At 44.4% G+C, this 18,597-nt stretch overlaps 1 protein-coding gene, 1 non-coding gene and 1 pseudogene across 2 annotated transcripts; all 3 read left to right on the plus strand.

Annotated features, from left to right (window-relative positions):
• The first annotated feature begins 8,875 nt into the window (after positions 1 to 8,875).
• Positions 8,876 to 10,565, plus strand: LOC113886982 (annotated as a pseudogene).
• Positions 10,566 to 13,913: 3,348 nt separating this feature from the next.
• On the plus strand, positions 13,914 to 17,465 carry RPL39 (ribosomal protein L39). Its single transcript, XM_027534320.1, has 3 exons — positions 13,914 to 14,115; positions 15,689 to 15,792; positions 17,255 to 17,465. The coding sequence occupies exons 1-3, from the start codon at positions 14,113 to 14,115 to the stop codon at positions 17,301 to 17,303; spliced, it is 156 nt and encodes a 51-aa protein (XP_027390121.1). The 5' UTR covers positions 13,914 to 14,112; the 3' UTR covers positions 17,304 to 17,465.
• Positions 16,677 to 16,810, plus strand: LOC113888277. Its single transcript, XR_003509913.1, has one exon. It is a non-coding gene; the product is annotated as a small nucleolar RNA SNORA69 (small nucleolar RNA).
• Positions 17,466 to 18,597: the final 1,132 nt, after the last annotated feature.

Here is an 18,597-nt window from a genome sequence, read left to right on the forward strand (position 1 = left end):
GCTAAGTGTGTTTATTAACTTTACTAAATAGCTATTACTTTTGAGAAATTAAACTTTTGATACTTAATCTTTTGGGAATTTTGAAAGTGGATGAATGATATTGTTTCTGCCTTCACCAGCACCATGCTTTTATTTTGCCCACAAAGAAGACCAAATCGTGGTTCATCACTCTTGTTCCATAAGAACCAGAATTTGTCTGGACGACATCCTTGAGCTGCTGCTTCATTTCCATCTTGCCAGCTTCTCCTACTATGGCACCAGTGTGCCTTTACTTAATAAGTCACTGCTTTATGTTTACTCAGCTTTTAGAAACCAGAATCCCAAAAGGCAGATAAAGAGGAAGAGACATTGAAGGTGATTGAAAGAGAATGGTCCTCAGCTGACACAAAGGAAGAGGAATTTTCAAGGAGAAGAATGTCTGGCAGTGTCCCATGCCACAGGGAGAGGAGATTAAGGAAGACAAGAAACATGCAGTGTTCACTAGATTTGGCAGTATTGAAGCATGTGTGAATTGGTGAGGCAGAAACCTCACCAGTTACAGTGAGGGGTGAGTGGCAGGTGGGAAGTGGAGATGGGGGCAGATGGACATACGGGTCTTGGAGCTCAGAGGAGAGATTTGCACTGTAGATACCAGTTTGGAATTCATCTATTTTTAGGTGATCATTGAAGCCATGGGCCTGGATTTAATCACTTGGAAAGAGTAGGGAAAAAACAGAAATAGACCTAGAGCCCAGCCTTAAAGAACTCTTAAGGATGCTACACAGGTAAAGGAGTGGATCTGTAAAGACGGAAAAGGAGTAGCCAGAAAGTCGGTGAAAAACTAGAAGACCAGTATTACCTAACCCAAGAGAAAAGAATGAACAAGGAAAGGGGAGTGGCCATCAGGGTTAGATGCTGCTGGAAGGTCAAGTATGATGCCTGAAGAGAGGCCATGGAATTCAGTGACTTAAAAATCACTGATGACCTGGAAAGATAAGGAATGAAAGCCAGACTGCCCTGAGAACGGAAACAGCATAGACAGCTCTTCAGAGAAATCTAAAAAAAATGGTGATAGATAAAGGGTATTGGGGAAGGATTTTTTTTTTAAATATGACAAATACTAAAGCATTTTTAGAAGCCCAAAGGAAAGATATGAGAAGAGATGAATACCCAGGGGAAGAGAGAACCAATTAGGTTTCCAGAGAAGGCAGGTGAAAAGGGAGCCTCTTGACAGCCGAGGTTGTTGCCAGTAGAGGAGTTGGCCTTTGCAGGAGTATCACCCCAAACTATCAGTCATGAGTTGGTATCACTTGCCTCTGTACCCAGCCTGGGGCCTGTTTCCAGCCCTCATGGCTGTTTTTGTGTCACTACCTCACTCTTCTGTTCTGCTGGCCCTGCCAGTCCAACTCATTAAACCATACTTACCTATCCCCTGTTAAATTTCCATCCATTGATGTACTCACTTCAACAAACATTGACTAGTCTCTGACTGTGTACTAAGCCCTGGAATTCAAAGACTCAAGCCTTTGTCCTTGAGGAACCATTGGCCGGCCAGTGGTGTCAAGAGACAACCAGAAATAACCAGAGCACAGTGCACCATGTGAGAAGGACTGTGGTGACAGCCTGGAGTGGGGATCTGCCCTTAGGCTGCCAAGTGTTGCTGAAGAAAATCCCTAAACCAGACTAACTGCTGAGACTACAGGAGGGCCCTCCCTCCTGTGAAGCAACTGATTGCATTTTTGCCTTCTTCAGATACAGGTTTGATTTCTTTAAAAATAAAGACAGGATGGAGACAGTTCAGACACTGGATATCTGAATATTCATCTAGCACCTCCTGTATGTTGGCACTAAGGCCATAGTTGTGAATAAGGTCCCTGCCCTCCTAATGCTGACAGCCTTGAAGAATTTGCTGCTCTGGTGGAGAGAAGTGATGCTAAGGGAAAATAGGCAGGAAAAGTTCAAGGAGCGAAGGTAGTGATAATAGGTACCTACAGGGCAGTGAAAAAGGAGTGGCCTATACATTCATGAGGCTTTCATGCCTTCAAAATCAGGAACTATATCCCCTTGCCCAGCAGGCATATACAAAGTAGTCCTGAGGCAGTCATTTAACTGATTATAAATTAAGATCTAACTTGACCTTATCTTTAGTTCCATAGGAGATTAATTAGAGTTTTGTGGCCTTTTCTGGGTATATAGAAGCTCAGTGTTAACATGTTTTTATGGGGCAGTCCAGAATTTACTATCTCTGGGACTGTCCTCTACACCATGAAAATGTATTATGACCATTTATATCCTTACAAAGGAAGCAGGGAACAGATAAGCTGACATTTGGTGAATTCTTAGAAAGCATATACTGACAATATATAGGATCGGCCATCCTTCAAAATCTCACAGAGTTCATTTATTCATCTACCAAATACTGATTCAGCTCCTGCTATGGAGACATGGATAAATACATAACAGTTCATTGCTACTGTGGTACCTGATGTATTATCCACATTTCCAGACTTTAAGACTCTCCTCCACATCTCCAGCCCTGACTAATCCATCCCCTGGACGTCATCCAAAGACCCCAAGTATCTCTGGCCACAAAGTAAACTCAGGTTCCTCCCATCCGGTTTTGCAAAGGATGTTAACCACCTACTCACTCAGCACTGAGGATCAGGTCTGACTCCATCCTCACTCCCCACAGCCACTCAGTCATTCTGCCCTCTCCAGCCCTCTGTAGCCCAGGTTCAGGCTGCCATCATTCACGCAGCCATTTAGTCATTCACCATTTTCTGAGCGCACACCATATGCCATTCATGTTCTAGACTGTAGAATTACATCAGTGAACAAAACAGACAAACTTCCTGCCTTCATGGAGCTTACATTAAAGTGGAGAGAGAAAAGAAGCAAACTACTTATGGTTAGAAAGTGACAGGCACTTAGGGGGAAAAATAAATCGGGGGGAAAGGAGTATGGTCGTGGATGGGGGCTGAAAGACTTCCATGAGAAGATGACTTTTGAATAAAGAGAAGGAAATGAGATAAAGAAAAACCAGAAAAAAGGATTCTGAAGGAGCAGTCAGTAAGATAGGAAGAAAACCAAGCCAAATGTGCTGTCCTGGAAGTCAAGTAAATAAAGCATTCTAAGGAGAGGTCAGCTAAGACAAATGTTGACAGGTCACATCAGATCAGAGAAATGAGGATTTCACAACACAGGGGTCACTGATAATCTCAGGACAATTTCAGCTTGAGTGCTAGGTGAAAACCTAATTGGACTGGGCTCCTGAGAGGATGGGTACCCTCTAGGATGGCTATAATTTTTTTAATAGAAAATAACAAGCATTTGGGAGGTTGTAGAAAAATTTGAACTATTATGCAGTGTTACAGGGAATGTAAAATGATACGGCCATTGTGGAAAACCCCACTAGTTACTCAAAAGGTTAAACAGTTACCATATGACCCAGCAATTCCACTCCTAGATATATATCTAAAATAACTGAAAACAGGTACTCAAACATACTGGCTTCCCCGGTGGCTCAGCGGTAAAGAATCCTCTGGCCAATGCAGGAGATGCGGTTTGATCCCTGGGTTGGGAATATAGCAACCCACTCCAGTATTCCTGCCTGGGAAATCCCACGGACAGAGGAACCTGGAGGACTACACTCCACGGGGTAGCAAAAACAGTTGGAGACAACTTAGCAACTAAACAACTCAAACATAATTGCACACCAGTGTTATAGCACTGTTCATAATAGCCCCAAACACAGAAGCAACCCTACTATCCATCAACTGATAAATGGATAAACAAAATGATATGGCCGCACAGTGGAATATTATTTAGCCATAATAGGAAAGAAGTACTGACACATATCACAATATGAAAGAACCCTGAAAAGTTACATTATGTAAAAGAAGCCAGACACAAATGGTCACATAAGGTATGATTCCATTTATATGAAATGTCCAGAATATGCAAATCCATAAAAATAGAACGTGGTTGTCCAGGCCTGGGAGGAGAAGGGGACTGGAGAGTGACTGCTAATGGGCACAGGTTTCTTCTCGGGGTAATCAAAATGTTCTGGGCTTAAATACTGGGGATGGTTGTACTCCCTTGTGCATGTGCTAAAACCCACTGAATTATACACTTTAAAATGGTGATGTTTATGGTATATGAACTATAGCTCAAAAAAAAAAAAAAGGATGGGGAGAGTAATTGAAAAGTACATATAGACAAATCTCACAGTTTTGTTGTAAAGGAAGGAAAACAGAAGTAGTTAGGGAGTTGTGGTAAAGACCAGGTTTTTGTCTTGAGTGGATTTTTAAGATGGGAGAAACAAACATGTATTTATCTGTGCATTGATGGGAACAATCCAGGGAAAAGCAGGGACAGAAAGGGAGAAACAGCCAGAGGCAGATTTCTGAATAGGTAACAGGGGTTAGGATCCATTGTAGGAACAGGACAAAGGTAGAGAGGTTTGGAGTACAGTGCTGGTAGCTGGCATATGGTAGGTGAGTTGTGGAGTTCTCCTGTGATTGCTGAAGTTTTCTCAATGATTAGGAAGGAAGGCTGTCGCTGAGAGTGAGAAGGGAAGAAGCAGGGCTGAGACAGTCATCCAGGCCAACAGTGGACAAACTGGGGACCAAGCCTGGTCACTGCCTATTTGTATACAGCCTGCAAGCTAAGAATGGCTTTTGTATTTATGTTGTTATTTTTCAGTCACTCAGTCGTGTCCAGTTCTTTGTGACCCCATGGACTGCAGGATGCCAGACATCCCTGTCATTCACCATCTCCCAGAGCTTGCTCAGAGGCATGTCCATTGAGTCGGTGATGCCATCCAACCATCTCATCCTCTGTCATCTCCTTCTCCTGCCTTCAATCTTTCCAAGCATCAGGGTCTTTCCCAATGAAGTCGGCTCTTCGCATCAGGTGGCCAAAGTGATGGAGCTTCAGCTTCAGCCTCAGTCCTTCCAATGAATATTCAGGACTGATTTCCTTTAGGATTGACTGGTTTGTATTTATAACTAATGGAAAAAAATACAGAGAATAATATTTTGTGATATAAAAGAATTCTATGAAATTAAAATTTTAGTCTCTGTAACTAAAATTTTATTCGAACCTGATCTCACCCATTAGTTTATGTACAGTAGCTACAGCAGCAGAGTTGACTAGCTGTAATAAACATCGTATGTCACCTGCAAAGCCTAAAATATTTGCTATCAGAAACAGTGTGCCAGCCCCCTGATCAAGGCCCTTTCTGGGACCAGGGGTCACCTGGGAAGCTGTCAGAAATGCAGACTCAGAACCTCTCATCTTGGCCTTCCCTGGTGGTACAGTGTATAAGAATCTGCCTGCCAATGCAGGGGACATGGGTTCAATTCCTGATCCGGGAAGATTCCATATGCAATGGAGCAACTAAGCCTGTGTGCCACAACTACCAAAGCCTGCATGCCTAGAGCCTGTGCTCCGCAACAAGAGAAGACATGTGATGAAAAGCCTGCACACTGCAACCAGAGAGTAGCCCCCGCTCACTGCAACTAGACAAAGCCCAAGTGCAGAAACGAAGACCCAGCTTAACCAAAAGGAAAAAAAAAGAGAACCTGTCGTCCATGTCCAACAAATTTCCCAGGTGACTTGTGTGCACACTGAATCTTGAAGAGCACTACTCTCAGAGAGCCAGAGGGTGGCTACACTGGGGGAGTGCAGAGCTGCAGGGCAGCACTGAGAGCCCACTGGAAGTCAGTGGTTGTGAACCTCAAGGGAGGCCTGTCGGTCTTCTTCAGCCTCATTCAGCTGCCAGAGGCACAGGCTGTCAAGGAGGTGGAGAACTGGATTTACCAGGGTTACAGTTTCTCCAAGCAAGTACAAAAAAGGGCAGGGTGTGGACAACTGAGTGGCTGATACAATTTAAGTGAAATAAGGAGGGAAGAGGAGGCATGGCGGGGCAGTGGAGGGAATAGGGAAAGGGTGTAGGTTCAATGGCTGAGTGGTCCTGGTGAGGTGGGAGCATCGTCAGTACTGGGATGCTACAGGAAGTTAGCTGCAAGGAGAGCAGAGAGTGGGATCGTTGTAAGGTTGAAGGCAGGGCAAAGGAACAAGAGGCTACAAGTGGATGCTGAATTCACCCGAAATCATGACAGGAACAGTGCTGGAGAGAGCAGCAGTGAGCCAGGAGTTAAGTCTGCAAGGAATGGGTGGGAGAGGCTGGGGGACACTGCAATGAAAGAGCGCATGGTTGTGCTGGGACTTGCAGCAGCGGCCCCTGTGGGTCTCCTTGTTTCCACTCCTTTTGAAGCTCTACTCTGAGAAACCCTCTTGGCTAGGCAGAAGTGCTTTAGGGGTTCCTCAAACAAGAAGTATCCAGGCCAAACACTGAAACTGTCCACTGCCCTGAGGGGCCTGTCCTTCTATTTTGTCTGTCTGAGGTATTTGAGTTCACTTAGTCATTCATTAGGAGAAGGCAATGGCAACCCACTCCAGTACTCTTGCCTGGAAAATCCCATGGACGGAGGAACCTGGTAGGCTGCAGTCCATGGGGTCACACAGAGTCGGACACAACTGAAGCAACTAAGCAGTAGCAGCAGTCATTCATTAAGCTTCCCTTGTAGCTCAATTGGTAAAGAATCTGCCTGCAATGCAGGAGACCTGGGTTCAATTCCAGGGTCAGGAAGATCCCCTGGGAGAAGGAGATGGCAACCCACTCCAGTATTCTTGCCTGGAGAATCCCATGGACAGAGGAGCCTTGCAGGCTACAGTCCATGGGATCGCAAGAGTCAGACACGACTTAGCAACTAAACCACCAAACCAAGGTCATTCATTCATTCATCAAATATTTAGTGAGCACCTACCATGTGTGAGGCACTATGCTAGGCTCGGGGAAGACAGCAGTGAACAAAATACATAATCTATGACCTCATGAAATTTACATTCTAGGGAGGGAGTTAGGCAATAAAGAAAGAAAAAAAGGACTTCCCTGGTGGTCCAGTGGCTAAGACTCTGTGCTCCCAATGCAGGGCACTCGGTTTCGATCCCTGATCCGGGAACTAGATCCCACATGCCACAATTAAGATCTCGCATGCTGCAACTAAAAGAATCCATGTGCTTAGTCAACTAAGACCCAGTGCATCCAAATGAATAAATAAAAATAATAAATATTAAAAATATTCATTTGGCTGCATTGGGTCTTAGTTGTGGCACGTGGGCATGCGGGGCTTAGCTGCTCTGCACCATATGGGATCCTAGTTCCCCAAGCAGTGAGTGAACCCACATCCCCTGCATGGGAAGGTGGATTCTTAACTGCTTAACCACCAGGGAAGTCCCAAATAATAAATATTAAAAAAAAAAAAAGACTCCTTGAGTCCAATGCAGGGGACCGAGTTACATTTCATCTATAATTTTATCTTTGGATCCATGTAAAAGTATCTTTATGTTGAAATATAACACCCATACAGAAAAGCACACAAACCCAAAGTGTTCAGCTAGATGAATTTTCACAAAGGGAACACACCCATAGAACTAGCACCCAAATCATGAAATAGAATGTGTCCAGCGTCTCCTCTCCCAACAAGGACAACCACTATGCTGACTCTTAAAGGCACAGATTAGTCTTGCCCAGTTTTGGTTTTTTGACATAAATGGAATCATATAGTAAGCATGTTTCTGTGTCTGGCTTCCTTTGTTCCACATTAGTGGATGTTTGTGAGATCCATCCATGCCATTGTGGGTAGCTGTAGTTTGTTTATTCTCATTGCTCTATAGGAGCGGTTCACAAACATTTTAGTCTTTAGGACCCCTTTACAGTTAAAAATTATTAAGTGGGAAGACTTTTGTTATGGTTGTGGGCTCTCCACCTCTGCCAGAACCGGAAGCTGGGGACGAGCCCTCAGATGCCGTGACTCGTCCCTAAATGTAGCCCCTCCACTGCTCATGATAGATTCCTGTGGCCTTTTAAATGATTGAATAACAATAAAAGTGGATCCAAAGTGACTTCTCTACTGCAGCAGAAGATTCTTATTACCTTCCATTAATTCAATTTACTCTTTGGGAACGGACAGAAAGAGTGAAGTACAGAAAACTGAAGAGAAGAAAACCTCACTTTGGAACTTTCTCCATGACTATTCTTAAACCCTGCCTTTCTACTTGTTTTAATTTTGCTGTAAATTTATAAATAGTGAAGACCAAAGAAACAGAAAAAACATTTGGGAGCTTTATACAAAGAAATTTGCCTTTAAAGCTGCTATTCTTGGAGGGAAAAGCATATCAAGTTCCTATCTTTTTTCTTTTTAACAAGGTTTCTTACGTCCTTAGATTTTGAAGGATAAGACATAAACTCATACCTGCAGACTACTTTTACAGCTTAGATTTTGAAGGATAAGACATATAAACTCATACCTGCAGACTACTTTTACAGCTGTGTAAGAATAATGAGATTTGTAAATTAAGGGCTTTGTAATGCAGATGTTTTGCTACTAGAGTTGACTACTCAAAAAATCTTTTATAGCTCTTCAATGTTTTATTTTTGATCTATCACTTCAATGACATTATTTGACCAAACAGAAGTCATTCTGTCTTTCTAAGCTATGACCTTGTTGTGAACAGTATCTGTATTTACTGTGCAAATGTCCGTGCATTATCTATTTAAGCAACATCATAGTGCCATCACTCAAGGAAGTTGAATGAGGTGAACATTGATATAGCTCTTTCCCCTTCCCCCCATTTTTTAAATGTAACAAATACTTTTTATGTTCCCCTTCCCTTTCCCCCTCCCCTTTGGGAAACGTGTCAGGAACTAGATAGTTTAAGATGAGCAATTGAGGGGACTGAGAGATTGATCCACAAAGAGCCTGGCTTCTTTGTGCTTCATCATAAGGCATTCTGGTGGCCAACCTAAATTAAGTACCCTTTTAACAACAGAATCTCATGAAAATCCAGCTGGCAACTCAAGAACTTCAGGAAGCAGGACCACAGAGGTTATACTCTGGGATCCTGGTCATGAGGTTGGATGCCTCACCTTGTTGAAAAGAGACACTGGACCTAAATGGTGCAGCATGACTTTGTTCCTGCTTGGCTAAATTTCTCAACACCACAGTCAGCTAAGTCACCTACATTGAATTTCGAAAAACATGGAGAGCACCTACCCCAAGGAGATGGTAGATTTGGAGTAAGCCGTTGTAGACATAATTCCTCTGATGGCTTTTTCAACAATGGATCTCTTTGAATGACAGGAGGTTCTTGGCACCAGCCCTCCCTGTTCCGCCATGATTCTGTAGACTCTGGTGCCTCTAAGGGAGCATATGCTGGAATCATAGGGAACCTATCTGGTTGGCATGGCTCTTCACGAGGTTATGATGGCATGAGCCAGCATAGTAGGGGTGGCACAGGAAACCATCACCACTGGAATGGCAGCTTCCACTCCCAGAAAGGCTGTGCCTTTCAGGAAAAGCCATCCTGCAGATATTAGGGAAGAGAATAAAGAAGGTAGAAAAGTTGCAGTTTGAAGAGGAAGACTTTGCTTCTTTGAATCCAGAAGCTGGCAAACAGAATCAGCCATGCAGACCTATTGGGACCCCTTCTGGAGTGTGGGAAAATCCACCTAGAGCCATGCAGCCCTCCAAAATGCTAGTCATCAAAAAACTTTCCAGAGAAGATCCTGCTGCTGCCTTCTCTGCTGCATTCACCTCACCAGGATCTCACCATGCAAATGGAAACAAATCGTCAACCATGGTTCCAAGTGTCTATAAGAACCTGGTTCCTAAGCCTGTACCACCTCCATCCAAGGCCAGTGCATGGAAAGCTAACGGAATGGAATGCAAATCAGGATCCCTTTCCTCTAGCTGAGAGTCTGTTTTTACCAGTCCAATCTCTGTTACCAAACCAGTAGTACTGGCTGCTGGTGTAGTTTTAGCCTCTCCCAAAGACAGCCCCGCCAGCACCACTCCCCTGAGATCAGCTCCTCTCGTCTGACCAAGTTGACCCACAGAACTACTGACAGGAAGAGCGAGTTCCCAAAGACTCTGAAGGATGACCAGAATGGAGACTTCTCAGAGAGCAGACAGTGTGAGAAGTTGGAAGATTCAGAGGACAACAGCACACCTGAACCAAAGGAAAATGGAGAGGAAGACTGTCATCAGAATGGTCTTGCTCTCCCTGTAGAAGAGGAAGGGAAGGTCCTCTTTCACTCTTTGGAAGCAGAGCACAGGTTACTGAAAGCAATGGGATGGCAGGAGTATCCTGAAAATGATGAGAATTGCCTTCCCTTCACAGAGGATGAGCTCAGAGAGTTCCACATGAAGACAGAGCAGCTGAGAAGAAATGGCTTTGGAAAGAATGGCTTCTTGCAGAGTCGAAGTTCCAACCTATTCTCTCCTACGAGAAGCACTTGCAGAGCAGAGTTTGAGGACTTGGCCATGGAGACAAGTAGCAGTGAGACATCTGATGACAATGCCTGAAAGTAGGCATATAAATGCTCACAGTTAAATCTGACCCAGTAAACTCAGCTTGTGTGTTTAGGGGTTATACAGAAGAAATCGTTCTTTTCCTTTTCCTATGTTATTGTTGAATACTTCATGCACAAGGGAAATAATCATATCCCAAAGAGAGAGTGAGCAATTGGCTTGTTTAGCTTTTGTCGTTGTTCTTCCCTGTTATCTGCTTAATAGAGAGAACTTTGTGTGGTGGGAAGAATTTTTAAAACACACACACATACACAAAGTATATATGGTGCAATGCACAGGTGGGAGCTGGCAGTCCTGAGTGAGGAGGAGACACTGGTTTGCAGCAACAGCTTCTACTACCAGCCCTTGGGGAACTCACCCCTGTGCTCAAGCAATCACTGTCAATGACAAAGTGACTACTGAAGTTATAATTGTATTAAACTAATGCTAATAATTTGGATATTTTATTTTACTTCTGGCTGCTCAGGTCATGTTAGCCCTTAACCAAGCATATGTGGTTTTTTCCCTTTCTGGGTACAGCTATGAAATATTTGGATATAGGAAATATTGTGTTGTTCTTGCAGCCTTGATATTCAGGGTGGATTGTAAAATATAAATTTTTGTGAGATTTCAAAGATTAAGATTATTTTGATAACATTATTTACAGATTTAAAAGATGTGGTTATCACAAGTCAGTTGAGGGGGAAAACTACTGCATAAAATAACTTGGAATAAATATTTTGCATCAGTTTGGATTGTCTTGTGTAAGAACTATATTTACTTTAAAATTAGATGAGTGGATTTAGAGGTCTGAGGAAAATCTGAATTCAGACACACCTGTTTCTCCTTTTAGCAGATACGTTTTTGATGCAGAAAAACATGTTCAATAAACTACCAGTAATAAAACCAGAAAAAATTATTAAGGACTCCAAAGGGCCTTTAGGGCTTCCCTGGTGACTCAGATGGTAAAGAATCCGCCTGCCAATGCAGGAGACCCAGGTTTGATCCCCGGATGGGGAAGATCCCCTGGAGAAGGAAATGACAGCCCACTCTAGTATTCTTGTCTGGACAATTCCATGTACAGAGGAGCCTGGCAGGCTAGAGTCCATGGGGTTGCAAAGAATCAGACATGACTGAGCGACTAACACTTTCACAAAGGGCCTTCATGTGGATTATTTCTATCGACTGAACTGAACTGAACCGAACCGAACCGAGTCTCTGAAACCCCACAGAACACCCGTGAGAGGACAAGAGTAAAAGAAGCAGATGACTTCTTTGTATTATTATAAAAATACTTTGACCCTGCAGGCCCTTTGAAAGGGGTCTTAAGGATCTCCCAGAGTTCCCTGGATCACACTTTGAAAACTGCTGCTGTACAACAGCCCTTGGTAAATATACCACACTTTACATGTTCAGTTGAAGATAGATAGTTTCCTGTTTGGGGTTGTTAGAAATAATTTTGCTATAAACAATTTAGTACATGCCTTTTTTCAAATAAAAAAAATAAATATATATATTTACTTTTTAAAGCCATACCCTATGACATGTGGAACCTTAGTTCCCTGACCAGGGATTGACCTGTGCCCCCTGCATGCAGCACAGAGTCTTAACCACTGGACCACCAGGGAAGTCCCAGTACATACTTCTTGATGCATATTTGTTCACCTTTCTGCTGGAGAAACATCTAGGAGAGGAAATGTAGGGCCATATAGAATGTAAGTGGAACCATGGAAAATACTTACATGATTAAAAAACAAAATTAAATTTACAAAAACAAATTTTTTCTTCATCCATCTTTTTTCCCTCCTAACTTGGGAAACAACTGTTGTCCTGATGCTCTCCAGCCTGCCCACTGTGTCCGCTGAGACCCCCACACTATTAAACCTGGGTTTCCCTGCATCTTTAATGTCTCTCCTTCCTGCCTTCCTCTCCACGATCTACCAGAAACCACCAACTCCTTTTTATTTTTTGGCTGCACTGTGCAGCATGGGAGATCCCAGTTCCCCGACCAGGGATGGAACCCATGCCCCCTGCATTGGAAGTGCAGAGTCTTTACCACTGGACTTCCAAGGAAGAAGTCCAAGAGAGTATTTAAAGCCATGATATTTGGTGAGGTCACCAAAGGAGAGAGTGTATATAGAAAAGAGAAGAAGTCCAAATCTGAACCTCAGGGCTCTACAATGTTTAAAAAAAAGAGATAGAGAGAGAGATAAGGAAGTGAGATAAGGAAGAATCAGCAAAAGAAACTCAGAAAGAGTGGCATCCAAGGTAGAAGGAAAACCAGGCAGAACAAGTGCCCTATGAAGCTGTAAGAATTAAAAGAATGATTTATATAAGCTCTTAGCACAGTGTCAGTCACACTCTAAACCTGAGGAAATGGTAGCTATGATGATGAATGAAAATTCATGTATTAAAGGCTTATCTGTTGCTCCTTCTGGCCACCAAAAATAAAATACTGGCTCTTAAATAAATAATAAAAATCTAAGGTGAGAAGCCTGAGGTCTCACTTGAATCAAATGTAAATTTGTATGAGGGTCTGAACCTAAACACTGCTGCTGCTGCTGCTGCTGCTAAGTCGCTTCAGTCGTGTCCGACTCTGTGCGACCCCAGAGACGGCAGCTCAACCCGACCCTGGGATTCTCCAGGCAAGAACACTGGAGTGGGTTGCCATTTCCTTCTCCAATGCATGAAAGTGAAAAGTGAAAGTGAAGTCACTCAGTCGTGTCCGACTCTTCGCGACCCCATGGACTGCATGCAGCCCACCAGGCTCCTCCATCCATGGGATTCTCCAGGCAAGAGTACTGGAGTGGGGTGCCATTGCCTTCTCCAGAACCTAAACACTAAGTGGGATTAAAGTAACTAAACTTCTGCTGTTAAAAATCCTTACCTAAATCTATTACTGTAAAAATGCTTGAAGTGATTGAAAAGATAGAGGTCTTTGTTTTTAAATGGGGAGAAGAAAAAGAAGCGACTGCCAAGAAACAACTGTTGTTTAGTCGCTAACACGACTCCGTGCGACCCCAGGGACTGCAGTCTGCCAGGCTCCGCTGTCCATGGGATTTTCCAGGCAAGAATACTGGAGTGGTTTGTCATTTCCTTCTCCAAGGGATCTTCCCCACGCAGGGATCCAACCCTCATCTCCTGTATTGGCAGGCGTGTTCTCTGCCACTTAACCACCAGGGTAGTCCCGCAGAGAAGCAGGTGTGGGTGAAAATCCCACTGGCCCTCCCTGGTTGGGCGTTCCCCGCCCCCGCCCCCGCCCCCGCCCCCGCCCCTTCGCGTGCTCCCTCCCTAGCCGAGGACCGAAGTCCCTTGCGCTGGAACATGACGTCTCCCCCGCCCTCTTTGGAGACAGCCCCGCCCCCTTGCTCCTCCCGCCTTCGGAAGGGTTTCTCCCTTGGCATTTATCGTGGACCGTCTGCCTCACCCATGACACAAGGTGCCCCTGGCACACTAACAGGCTCCTGAGGAACCCAGTTACGGAACTGAAGCAAAGCAAATTCCATTTCGCACGAACAAGCGCGTGGGAACAAGCGTTTCCCACGGTCTAACGGGAGCGTGGGCAGAGAGGAACCGCCAGAGGGCGTTGGTTGGCGCACAGCGTGACCTACCCAAGCCCCGCCCCCGGCGGCGCCTTCTAAACACGTCCTTCCGCTCACTTCCTCCTCTTTTCTCTTCTCCGCCATCCTATGTGCGGTTGAGTTCTTTCCTCACCATGGTAAGTCCATCCGTTGCCATCGGTTCTGGGGTGGCTTTCCGAGACCTGAGATCTCTGCTAGCTCCCCGGCGCCGCGGGCTGCGTCGAGGTGCGGGACACTTTTTAAGGCCTTTTCCAGGGGAGAAGGGAGTTTGGCTTCGGCTCCAGCCTGAGGGCCTGGCGGGAAGCGAGCGAGCTAGCACCTAGGGAAGGGCGGGCTGTGCCGGCCCCGCAAGGTCCGAGAGGGCCCTCTCTGTTCCAGGCCGCTACTCAGGCGGGCGGGGATTCCCGTTTTTCCCAGAGCGAACTGTGTTTCTGGGGCAAGAAGTCGAAGGGGCATCCCAGAAACTGGCCCGACTTCGGGATGTTGTCAGTGACACGCGGGATGTTTCGGTCATCGAAAAGGGAATGTGGACTGCTGGTTTTCGAAGACTTATTAACTTGGGGGCCAGAATCCTTCGACTTGATGAGATTATAGGACTTTTTAGCCCTTTGTTCGGGAATTTGAACGTTACCCCCGTTTAAACTCATGGGACAAGGGGTGATGCGGCGTGAATCTGTGTGTCATTCGGGCGTTCTTCGTAAAATGCTAGCTGCGTGCGGATTTTTCCTGTGGGAAAAACTGGGTTTTTCCTGTGATAGTACCCTGGAAAATTTTAACTGTATATGCTTTTAGGTGTGGAGAGGATCGGTATCTGGTGTTATACAGTTTTATTAACAGAAATTTACAGTTGCTGCTATGAGCTGGGAGAGAGGAGTGTAGTCTTTTCCTTTGTAATAACGCCTGTTATGCAAGGGTGTGTTGGGCCACATCGGGCAGACAAACAGCACTCAGGACATTTCTCTGGACTCTACTGCACACCGGGGAGGGAAGTGTTTGGATTAGATGACCAATAGAGAAGGAAATGGCAACCCACTCCAGTATCCTTGCCTGGAAAATCTCATGGACAGAGGAGCCTGGTGGGCTGCAGTCCATGGGGTCGCAAAGAGTCGGACACGACTGAGCGACTAACTAGATGACCCAAGTTCTTTATGAAAGCCAAAAAACAGCGGGAACTTGGGAAAGTGACATTTTAAGTAGAGTTAGATTTAATACCAAGATGGTCGGTGAGCTGGAACAGATCTGCCAAATGTTAGGGACTTTGTGTAAGGTGTTTTTTTCTCTTTTTGAATGCACCGCATGGCTTGCGTGAATCTTAGTTCCCGACCGGGGATCGAAGCTGGCCCCTTGCGGTGTAAGCACAGATTCCCTAACCACTGGCCCGCCAGGGGATTCCCAGTACCCGGTGTACAAAACAGTGCACTAAAGCTGGTTGACTTGCAAGTTGTTCGTGAAAACCATGTGCTCTAGTCCCAGTCTTCAGTGATTGTGGTCCTCTCAGTCCTAGGGTGACAGCAGGGAAGACTGGAACACACCCTGGCCTTGTATCTGCCTCCGGAGAAGTGAGGAACAAAGCAAGGGGCAGTGATGGGTTTAGCATTGAGAGGGTTTTGGGCATGTGTTAAGCATTTGAGTATTTGTTGGATTTAGAGAGTTCCTAATTTTTGAATAAGTTCTGGTATTTCTGTTAAATTAATTGCATTTCCTTCCCAGTCTTCTCACAAGACTTTCAGGATCAAGCGATTCCTGGCCAAGAAACAAAAGCAGAATCGTCCCATTCCTCAATGGATTCGAATGAAAACTGGCAATAAAATCAGGTAAGGACACACTCCCCCACCCATGTGTTTTGTTAAATTTAGGATTACTTTGGGTGCACAGTTGAAAGTTACATGCAGTTTTATTAATCTTGTGCCACCATTCTGCAATTCTTTTTTTTTTTTTTTAATGTGGTTCTGGGTTTCTGAACAGCAGCCAGTCCACAGCTGGGCTTAGGGGCAGACACTCCTCCAATATTTGTAAATTCCCTGGTTCCTTTCCCTCTGAACCAGAGCATAAGGTGGCTCTCTCATTACACATCCCAGTGAGAAGATCAGAAAGTGTTTATTTTTTCTGAAGATTGAAAGATTTGCTTTCCCCCACAGAATTGAACTGATGGTTTTAAGAGAAAGACATTACTAGAATTTCTCCAAAGAACCTCTAAGGTCATCTAGGTTAACTCTAGACAAAGGTGGATATCAGACTCTTTCAACCAAAGTATTTTCAAAGCATTTTTAAGCTGACACTGTAGGGTGGGCCTAGCAAGTGAGTCCTTGCCAAGATAAACACTGAAGCCCATGAGTGCAAGATTGTGAAGCTAGTGTAGAAGTCTGATTTGGTTGTATGGCAAATAGAAGTGGGATTAGTTTGCTGATGTGAAGACCAAGGTTGAGATGTGAATTGTCAGAGCTAAAAATGAAGGCCCATTTCCTTAGTTTATACAGCCAGTTAGACACTGGGAAATCGCCACCCACTGTAGCTTTATAGGCCAATTAATTGCAACCTTTGGTTTACTGTATCCCATCCAGTGATGGTAGGACCTGCCTTTGTAGTTGTGAGAAATGAAAGAAATGTATGTAAAGCTCAGTGCATAGCTCAGTAGGGGGTGCCTGCAATTATCAGACACTGGTCTTTTGCTCTGTGGTCTAACTTTTAAAATGCAGTGAAAGCAGGTTGCAATTACAGTGCTTTCTTTTGTGGAAGTATTGACATTATCCTGCTGAAAGAAAATCTGTGTTGATCGTTTTTTGATTTTGCCATTTATGGGGGTAAAATCATGACAGATTGACATGAACAGTTGATGGCCTTTGAAGTGACTGAGGATATTAATGTATTAACGTTGTGCAAGAGCTTTTATGTACATGTAACCCATTATGTAGAATGACTGGTTTGATCTAGTTTAGTACTTGGGGTTATATATCTCCGTCTGGGTCTGCTCCAGGTCTGTTGAATCAAAAGTAAGTGAGCTTCTCTACTACTTACTCCCAGTAAAGAACGAGTGTGTTTTCCTTAGCCTGGAGTCATTTTGAGAGGTAAAAAATTGATTTGACTAGTTCTTTAACACATCTAGCAAATCATTTTTTACTCTCCAAAAAGAACTCCAAACTTGCTAAAGAAGGGAAAATGGAACCCTTTGCTTTCAAAGACTTTTTTATGGTACTTTTAAGGCAAAGTTTATGGTGAGTAAGAGCAACTAATTTGAGGTCAGACTGCCTTTGTAACTTGGTATTTCCTTCTGTGTAGGTACAACTCCAAGAGAAGACATTGGAGAAGAACCAAGCTGGGTCTATAAGAAGCAAGCTGGGTCTATGAGAAGTGGTCTTAACATGTAGACCACTTTTTTAAGCAGCCAGATCACAATGAAAACATCACTACTGTAATGCTTGGCCCATGATGTTATTTCCTCACTATCAGTCTGAGACCCAGCAATAAATATAAAACGTTGCAATTGTTATTGTATTATATGGTTTGTGATGACGTACTGAATAAATACTGTCAGTTAGGACATGGGCCTGTCCAAGGATAGAAATGTTCTCTAGCTACCAAGTACTTAGAAGTACAGCTTGTAAAATAGGAACTGGCTTTTAAAAATTTTGTTGTCTTATTGTTCCCTATAACTAGCAGCTCTTACACCTACTGTTATAGGAAGTACACGTATGTGTCATCCTTGAACCTGAAGGCAGCACCTTTTTAAAATAAACTGTGGGGGGAGGGGTGCTTGCCACAAGACATGCAGGATCTTAGTTCCCCAACCAGGGATTGAACCCACTTGGCTGCCAGGAAAGTCCCATAAAAAGCATGTTTATATGCTATTCTATGATGTGGACCAGGGTTTGGCAAACTGATCTGCCTGTTTTTGTATGGTCTGTGAACTAAAGTTATGCATTTTTAAATGGTTGAAAAAATCAAATGTTTTTGACATTTAATAAATTCAAGTTTACCTACCAGGCATTATTCCTAGGTACTTGGGATTAACCAATGGATGGATAGACAAATGTATGTTAGGCCAGTAATAGGCCAATATATGGGCCATAGCTACTGTCTGGGAAAGATGCATGCTCAATTACTCAGTCGCGTCTGACTCTTTGGACCCCAGGTGCCTCTGTCCCTGGGATTTTGCAGGCAAGAATAATAGACAGGGTTGCCATTTCCCACTCCAGGGGATCTTCCCCACCCAAGAATCAAATCTCCTGCATTGGCAGGCAGATTCTTTAATCACTGGAGGGAGCTAAAATGCCCTAGTTACCTGTGGAGTTAGGCTGGGACTGCAGCAGGGCAAGGGGGATCCTGTTGGTGTTATCTGCCTACCCAGTTTGTACAGATCCTGTGCTGGAGCAAGCCAAGAAAGCAAGTGACAGGAGCTGTCAGTGCAGCAAGTGGGGGCAGTGGCCACACACAGCCAAGGGGTCCCTGACTTGGGACCACACTAGGAGGCACATGACCACAAGGACCACTGTGCTCACCAGAAGTTTTAGCTGCTACTGTTAAGTCGCTTCAGTCGTGTCCAACTCTGTGCAACCCCATAGACGGCAGCCCACCGAGCTCCCCCGTCCCTGGGATTCTCCAGGCAAGAACACTGGAGTGGG

This window comes from Bos indicus x Bos taurus, chromosome X (genome assembly GCF_003369695.1).
Source record: "Bos indicus x Bos taurus breed Angus x Brahman F1 hybrid chromosome X, Bos_hybrid_MaternalHap_v2.0, whole genome shotgun sequence".
Taxonomy (NCBI): Eukaryota; Metazoa; Chordata; class Mammalia; order Artiodactyla; family Bovidae; genus Bos; species Bos indicus x Bos taurus.

What these genes read in the sequence shown, in the direction of transcription:
- RPL39 (XM_027534320.1), top strand. An exon ending in AAAACTGGCAATAAAATCAG is followed by an intron (nt 15,793 to 17,254) that starts GTAAGGACACAC and finishes CCTTCTGTGTAG; the next exon opens with GTACAACTCCAAGAGAAGAC.